Below are 8962 nucleotides of genomic sequence, written 5' to 3'. Positions count from 1 at the left end.
AAAGAGTGTTTTGCTGCCTGCCTGTTCACCTGCTACGACCTGCTGAGGCCCGACGTGGTGCTGGAGACCGCGTGGAGGCACAACCTCATGGACTTCTCCATGCCCTACTTCATCCAGGTCATGAGGGAATACCTCAGCAAGGTGAGCCTCCATCTTCTGGGTCTGATGGTGGACACAGTTTGGGATTGTAGATGCTTTAAGCCCAAAACACACTGCACGATTTTAGCAATCCTACAAGATCACTGCATGCCACACTGTGCGACATGGATCTTATAAACTTGGCTGCGACGTGTGTGTAGACTGTACGATGAGGTCACCTATCGACTCGTACGCTACGACACACGTTACTACAAAAGAAAAAACGTCATCAGTATGCGCTAGTGGTAAACAAAAAGAGCATGATAAATCACACTTTAGCAGTTGTATTTTTTATGTGTGCTGAAAAAAAGTGGAAGCGGCAAAAGAAGGGATAAGAGCTAGAGGTAAGCAGTTTTATGTTTTAGCGCCATGTCACGTTGATTTAATGTCACATTTTTATTGGTTGATCAGTAAACGTGGATCGTAGCAGCAAACACACGGTGCGATGATCATTCTGTATCGTAGGCTATCTTTGATCGCATTACTGTGACAACGGCAGTCTTTGAACCTCTCTCACTGTATGACATAAGAGCACCGATTAGGAGCCAGGATCAAAGAAATCGCCACGATTGTTTCACGATGTTAATCTTTCATCTGGGACAGCCGAAAATCATGCAGTGTGTTTAGGGCTTTAGATCAAGGTTCCTCAAATCTTTCCCTGGAGGGCCAATGCACTGCAGAGTTAAGCTCTAACCCTGATCAAACTCACCTACCTGTGATTTTCTTGATCCGTGATGATCCTGAAGACATTCATTAGCATGCTCGGGTGTGTTTGATTAGGATTAGAGCTAAACTCCGCAGGAAAGTGGATCTCGTGGGCCAGATTTGAGGATCCCTGCTTTAGATTAAGCTTTTTCTCAGTGGAAACGCTTTAGGTCTATTCCAAAACCTAGTGTATAAATGCAGCGGTTGCTTTCTGATAGATTCAACTCGCAATTGATTTCGATAAAGTTTGATGTTAACGAGTTGCTAAGCTAATAATGCAGTATTCTAATAAACAAAAATACATAGTACCCTACCTGTTTGCTAAAAACAGTCCATAACTTTTTTTTTTATTGATACCTTTCTCTTAAGGAAATATTACCACTCCGCTCCCCGCTCCGCTCACATGCTCTGCTTTTAGTAAAAATATTTCTCTGGCCGTTAATTATTATTTTATGATTGATGATGATAATCAATTAATTTATATATTTTCTTGAACTGAATTAAAAGTAAAACCATTCTAAAATGCTAAAAGCTAAAATCATTCATTTTAAATGGCACATTTAGTCATAAGAAATGTGTAAGTAGGAGAGCTGAGCAGGTGCAACTACATATTCAATATCTGCAGATAGATTAAAATTCCTGTAACCAATATCATGTAAAACACCTTTCAGAAGTTTGGTTTGTTTTTAAAGGATGTCTCTAATGCTCACCAAGGCTGCATTTACTTGATCAAAAATACAGTAAAACATACCGTCAATATTGTTAAAATAAATGTTTTCTATTTTAAAATTTTATTTTAGTTTATCCCTGTGATGTCAAAGCTAGATTTTAGCGGCTATTATTCATGTTTTAAGTGTCATAATAGCTTTCTAATCTGCTTATTTAATGCTCAAGAAACATTCAATTTTCAGTATTCTTTGATGAATAGAAAGTTAAAATGAACAGCATTTATATGAAATATTTTGTAACATTATAAATGCTTTACTATTACATTTGATCAATTTAATATATCCTTGCTGAATAAAAGTAATAATTTCTTTTAAAAAATCTTACTGATTCCAAACTTGTGAATGATAGTGTATACCAATATATTGTGCATCCATATTATGACGACTTAAAGGCTGCTTGCTAGGTTTTGGAACAAAATTTTAGTACCTTCTTTCCATATTTGTATAATTTGGATTTTTTTTTCTACATGCTACCGCATGTTGAGTTTTATAGTTTTATTTCCTCTTTTATTCATGAACATGTTCAGACCAGACATTTAATCATGAGGAATATTTCATCACCTTAACCAGACTTTTTTTTTTGGCAAGTTTAGATTTATAGTCACACTAGGTAATATTGATTCATTTGAACATCTAGTGAATAACAAATGCTAGTAGAGTAGTGGAGGATATTTGATTTGTATCTTCTCTGATTTCCCGCTGTTAACACTTCTGGTGATTGCTGCAATTGTTCTCTACCTGCTTTTTGCTTAAGCTGCCACTCTTAAATTCCCTTTCAGGTTGATGCAATTAAGGAAAAGGTGAAGGTTCACTCTTATTCCATCTTTAACACTTGTAGTTTGGAAGACTGAAACTTTGAAGAATCTGCATGAGTTCTTCCCTCCCATGTCACTCTGCTGCTTTTAAATACACCTTAACTAGACTTTCCTTGAGTTTCTTCTAGATTACTGACTATCCGTTTGCCAGACGCTGTGGTAGTCCGCTTCAGACCTGTAGATGGTAGAAAGCTGGAATTAGCTGATGAATGCCATGAAACTGTAATTTCATTGATTGCCAGCTAGACGATTTGAATTTGAAATAATGAATTGTTAAAGATCATCAGCTAATTCTGTTGTAGACTGATTTAGGTAATTAGGTTCAAAATGAGATGACGGCAAAATGAAGTGACCACATTTTCACAATTTACATTTTCATAGTTAAAGGGGTCATATGATGCGATTTCAAGTTTTCCTCTCTCTATGGAGTGTTACAAGCTGTTAGTGAATAGATAAAATCCCTAAAGTTGCAAAGACTAAAGTCTCATACCCAAAGAGATATTCTTAATAAAAGTTAAAGGGTTAGTTCACCCAAAAATGAAAATTCTGTCATTAATTACTCACCCTCATGTCGGCGAGTAAATCAGCATAAATCAGCAAATTAAATCTAATAAATCTGTGTTAAAGCTACAAAAGTGATTTTTCTTCATGTTTTGTTGTTTGATTAACATTCATAACACAGAAAGCCTCAGGAACATTAAACTGCTGTAAATCAATATACTGTTACACATCCATTTTCTTTCTCAGTTGTTTCCCTTCACCTAAGCCATAAGCAACTGCGTTTACAAGGATACTTGCAGAGCACAGTATTTCAGGCACAGATAGACGCAGAAGTGAACAGAATTCAGTGTTCACGTGCATCTGCGTGGCTCTCACCGTGTCTACACTGGACGCGAGCGGCGCAACGCGACAAAATACAATGAACCCATTATAATCAGTGATGCTGTCTACACTGGATGTGGCGCGGTACGACAAATCCCCGACAGTAAACTGATGCCGCGTTCTCTTTATGACGTACTGACACAAAGTTCAAATGATTAGCAACGGTCACTTTGTCGCATCCAGTGTAGACAGACTTTGGGGCCATTGACATGTTGCGCCTAAAAACGTGTGAGAAAACGCCAGTCGTGCCACTTTCTCCTTCTTTCCAAAGCGCTCGGGAGCTTGCGCTTTTGTGGCGTCTGCCGTTGCTAAGCAACTGTGACCTGTGCTCTCCACGACGACACGGAAGCTTCAACAAAGGATAAATGGATCTCCAGCACTGAAAATCGCGTGTAGTAGCTCTGCTACTAAATGTATTTAAAATTGATGTCTCTGTACAGCTGTCGCGTCCGGTGAAGACACTGTGTCTGTGTGTGAGCAAAAAAAACAAAACAAAAAACAATCAGTATAAATATAACTATCAGTAGCCTATGAACATCGCCCATCCTGCGATGTGACTATCGTGGATGCGCACATCACAATATCGATGCTGAAACGATATATCGTGCAGCCCTAATCTGAGAGCTGTCTGACCCTGCATAGACCAGACTTTAATGGACAGTAAAAAATAAGGCAGAACACCATATAACTCCAAACCGGCACCGTAACTTCATTTTGACGCACGACTAATCAAAGGCAAAAAGCCGTAACTCAATTTGAACCTTCCAAACAAGAGCCGCAACTGGTGTTATACGGTGTTCTGCCTTGGTTTCTCCGGGCTTTTCGATGTTACGGTTGAGACGACCCATTATTTTCTAACGAAATTATAAAACATGTCTTGAATGTCCCAAAAATATCAATAACTAATTTTCGACAAAAATCGAAGTTACGGTCATTTGCCTTTGCACGGCAGAATACAACTGAAATGTTCCCAATTCCAGAAACTTAGCAAGGAGATCGGTAAAATAATCCATGTGACATCAGGGGTTCAACCATAATTTTACGAAGCTACGAGAATACTTTGTGCACAAAAGAAAAAAAAAAACGACTTTATTCAAAAATTCGTCTCCTGCGTCACCCTGGTGCCATTTTGGAGAGTATCTGCTGGACGTAAACAGCGAATGCTGTTCTGTGTCAGCTGCGTCACATGGATACACTGTTTTCGTTCAGATCAAAATCACAACAACGTAGGAAACAGATCCGGCGTTACGCAGCTGACACAGAACAGCACATAGATATGTATAGATGCCCCATTCGACGGCTCCAGGCACGTAGATGCGGCCACCATCTTGGAACGGTCCACTTGACGTCATTCACCATACTGTAGGTTCTCACAGAGCCGTTGAGCCATTCTGTGCAGGATTGTGGCATCTTTCGAATATTCATTCGTTTTCATATTTAAAGGATTTGCCACTGATGATTCAAATGCGAGTTTTGAGCAGTTTATAGTAGTGCTTGTTGTTTGTCGTTTCTCCGATCACAAATGCAGACATGGTTTTATGTTTAAAAAGACCGTTCAAGTCATTATAATCCGTAATTATGTCCCCACTGGATGCAACAAATGCCTCATTTATAATGGGTTTTATTGGATTTGTCTCGTCGCGCCGGGACACGGCATCACAATATGGTAAGGGTATCACAATATGGTACATTACCGTCACACGCTTGAGGTATTCGGCCAATCACAACGCACTGGATAGCTGGCCAATCAGAGCACACCTCGCTTTTCAGAATGATGAGCTTTGTAAAAATCGACGCGTTTCAGAAAGGCGGGGCATAGAGGAGAAACAATATTGTACAGTATGTGGAAAACAATGTGTTTTTTGAACCTTAAACTGCATAAACACATTTCATTACACCAAATACACAAAATAATGTTCTTTTTTAGCAACGTCATATGACCTCTTTAATACTTGCATTAAACTAAGTTGCATGGTTGCTCGATTTGTTTTCAAGCTGCAGTCTAGCGACAGCTATGAGAAAGTGTGGTCCTTCACAAAACTAAAACCATCGTGTGCTGTAGATACTTTATGAGCATGTGTTTTACCGTGTTAGTAGCACCCTTGAAAGGTCAGGGATCGTGGCTGTTGGCTTTGCCTGCCTCTGGAAGCCGTGAATGGCTGTATAAACCATCTCTCACACCGTCACACCTTCACTCTTACTCTGCCTTTTTCTCATGCACTCTTTTTAACATGGGAATAACAAACTACACCTGTGGCATGATTTCTTCCTCTCAACGAAACTTCGACCTGCCGATCTCTTTAAGCCTGCTCAACAACATAATACTCTAACTTTTAAAAGTTGACATCAGCTGTATGTAGACAACTGAACCCAAATACAACATTTAAAGGGATAGTTCTGTAATCATTTATTTACCCTCATGATGTCCCAAACCTGAAGGGCTGACTGACTTTTGTGAAACACAAATGGAGAAATTTTGAAGAATGTCCCAGGTGCTCTTTTCCATAGATTGAAAATGCAAACAGATGGTGTCAGGCTTCAAAAATGACTAAAAAGTACCATAAAATTCATAAAAAGTTATCATAGAAGACTTGAAAGTCACTTTTATGGGACTTTGTCATTTTCAGAGATCAACAACTCCAGTCCCCATTCACTTTCATTATATGAGAAAGAAGAGTTTGAATATTCTTCAAAATGTCTACTTTTGTGCTCCACTGAAGTAAAAAAAAGAAATAAATAAAAGTAGATTTGGAATGACATAAGGGTGAGTATTTGATGACAGAATTGTACTTTTTAGGTGAATTATTGCTTTAAATCAAATCATTCAAGGGTGGGTAAGATACCCAGAACGGTCTAACCTTTGTAACTTGGCTTTTACTTGCTTATTGGTCATGTATATCAGATTATGGTTTTGGTTGTTTTATGGTGGTAAGGCACCTATAGGTCTTTTGTAAGTTTCAGTTTCTATTATTTGCACAATGACTTCCTTTTTCTCGCAGGGGCATCTTTCACAGAACCTGTCCAATGAGCAGCGTCCTCTGACTTTAAATATACACAAAGTGAGACCATTAGTTTGAATAAAGGTACCGTCACATTTACAGTTTCAGCAAATTTTTGCGGGTGAAATCCAGTCAAATCAATAGGAAACTACATACGAGGAAAATATTTACTCGTGCAGATTGTGCATGTGAATTCACCACACTGACCAACAGAAGGCTGCTTGGTTTAAAAGTGACTTCTGTGTGAGCTGTGCTTTATACATGGCTACACTATTGACAATACTTTTTTCCCGGCAATATTTTCCTGAATTTTTCGCTGATGTGATCGTGCCTGAAGAGGGTTCTGTTTTCTACATATGCATTGTTAATTAATAGGATACTGACTGACTGTATGGGGGACCATCCTTTGCTAGTACCAAGTCTTTGTTATCGACTGAATTGACAAAGCCATAGTGACCATGATTACATGTGAAATGCATAGACCAGTAGTACATAATAGGATGCTTATTTCAATGGGAAGTGTTTGGCATCGGGTATGGAGTGCCTTGGCAAGAAGCTCGTGCCCTGAGACCTGCTTTGAAAGCGTGTGCACCTTGTATTAAGCTTGGCTTTATGCATCTCCCATGAATGGTCCCATCCATCAGTCATTGCCCCCTTTCTTCAGAGTATTTATCTCTCCTCATTGTTCCACTCTTGTCCTTCTTTCTCGCTCTCCTTCATTCAGGTTGACAAGTTGGATGCTTTAGAGTCTTTGAGGAAAGAGGAAGAACAGCTCACAGAGGCACAACCCATTGTCTATGGTAGGACCATTACTCTGCTCCTTCATCTAAGAAAGAACAACTTTTTATAGCTCCACTACAAATTATTGGTCAATACAGATATCTAGAAGTCACTTGTTTTAATAATATATTATATTTTATTTTAGGTTTTATTTAAAATGATTGTTTTCCAATTTATTTTGTTTTTGTGTTTTGGTTTTGTTTGGTTTGTTTGGTTTAATACCAGCAAGCATGAATTAAATTTATATTTAATTCACATATATAATTAATATTAATGTAATATTTTCACTCAAATTTTTGCCGTAACCTCAAAAGACCTAATATGCCACAATATATTAGCTTATCATGTTACATTTTTTGTACATTTTATTTTATTAGAAATATAGATTTTTTTTGTTTAATGCTAGCAAGTAAGAGTCAAATTTATATTTAATTCACATGTATAATTTATGTAATTTCCACTCATAAAATATTTGCAGTATTCTCAAAATACCAGATATTGGCTTATCACATTACATTTTTTTTGTTTTGTTTGGTGTTGTTTTATTATTGTTGTTTTGTTTTTTGTTTAGTGCTAGCAAATATGAATGGAATTGATAATTATATAATATACATATATAATGTTTGTAATATATTCACTTAGAAATATGTGCAATAACCTTTTTGGTATTTTGTTTGTTTGTTTGTTTGTTTTGTTTAATGCTAGCAAGTATCAATGAAATTGATATTTAATTATATTATATACATATACAATTAATGTAATATTTTCACTCAAAAAATATCAAGTAACCTCAAAATACAGAATATGCCCAATATATTGGCCTATCACCATAACAAATGCCGAGTAGTCTGGTGTAAAATAATTTACAGTTGCATACTAAACCCATTAAATGAGACGAACAACCTGTGGTAGGTAGTTTTTGTATTAATGCTCCTGTGTTTGATCATTTTTCCCAGGCACACCCCAGCTGATGCTCACTGCAGGCCCCAACGTCGCAGTTCCCCCACAGCAGTCTTACGGCTACGGCTACCCCACGCCGACTGGTTACGGCCAACCCGCACAGCCAGGCTTCGGCTACGGCATGTGAAGCCCTCCTGCCCACAGCTGTCCATCCATCGCTCCTTAAGTTCCTTACTACTTACTACTTACTTGTGGTCTACTCACAAGGTTATATAAAGTAAAAAAATAAAAAAAATTGAGCGTTTTAAATTATTTTCCTTAAGATGCAATGAAGGACTTCATTTTTATTTGTGCTGTCAAAGAAAATAATCGGACCACATTTTTGTTATTTCACATTCCATATTTAAGGCTACGTATATCACTAGTTTTTCTTTCTTAATAATTATTTTTTTTTTTGGTGAGCTAATTTTTTTTAAGGGGGCATGGGTTGTGTATGTAAGTGGAGTGTCGAGAAGAGCAATTAACCTTAAAATATGTCGTGAAGCATCTGATTTGCACTCTGTCGTGAGAGGAAACTAATGTAGATTATCTTAATTTTGATGTATTGTATGTGAAGAGCTTACACTGTCAGTCTGTTTAATGCATTTCATTATTGTATATTCTGAAAAAAGGTTAAACAATATTTGAACATGAACGTATGCATCCATGGGTACATTTAGCTAACACTAAGTAATAATCTGATATTCTACACAAATATGTAGCTGTATGGAAATTTTAAGCGCATACAGACATGAATATAGTAAATGATTTTAATCCCTTAGCCTAAACAGGTTTCCCCGATCGACCTCGTAGTTAACATCTCATTCACTCCTTGTGTAACAGGTGACCTTTCCTTGTATTGAATACAGTGCTCTTTCTTGTGTGAATCCATTTCCATAAATGAGCAAGGGATACATTGATTCTTCTGACTTCTGTGTTTACTCATCCGATTCTTTGTATTGAGGTTTGTGTGTGC

The 8962-nt window shown here is 37.5% G+C and overlaps 1 protein-coding gene across 1 annotated transcript in view; it reads left to right on the top strand.

Moving 5' to 3' along the window:
• LOC107701399 (clathrin heavy chain 1) overlaps positions 1-8355 on the top strand; it is a 36140-nt gene extending 27785 nt beyond the window's left edge. Inside the window, exons 31-33 of the mRNA XM_016503396.1 lie at positions 6-141; positions 6992-7067; positions 8004-8355. Of these exons, the coding sequence (XP_016358882.1) occupies positions 6-141; positions 6992-7067; positions 8004-8134 (343 nt within the window). The 3' untranslated portion in view covers positions 8135-8355. The remainder of the gene's footprint in view (positions 1-5; positions 142-6991; positions 7068-8003) is intronic.
• Positions 8356-8962: the final 607 nt, after the last annotated feature.

The sequence above is a fragment of the Sinocyclocheilus anshuiensis genome, unplaced genomic scaffold (assembly GCF_001515605.1).
Source record: "Sinocyclocheilus anshuiensis isolate Anshui unplaced genomic scaffold, SAMN03320099.WGS_v1.1 scaffold1906, whole genome shotgun sequence".
Classification (NCBI taxonomy): domain Eukaryota; kingdom Metazoa; phylum Chordata; class Actinopteri; order Cypriniformes; family Cyprinidae; genus Sinocyclocheilus; species Sinocyclocheilus anshuiensis.
The sequence above is the reverse complement of the archived record's forward strand: the minus strand, read 5'-3'. Positions and strand labels throughout refer to the sequence as shown.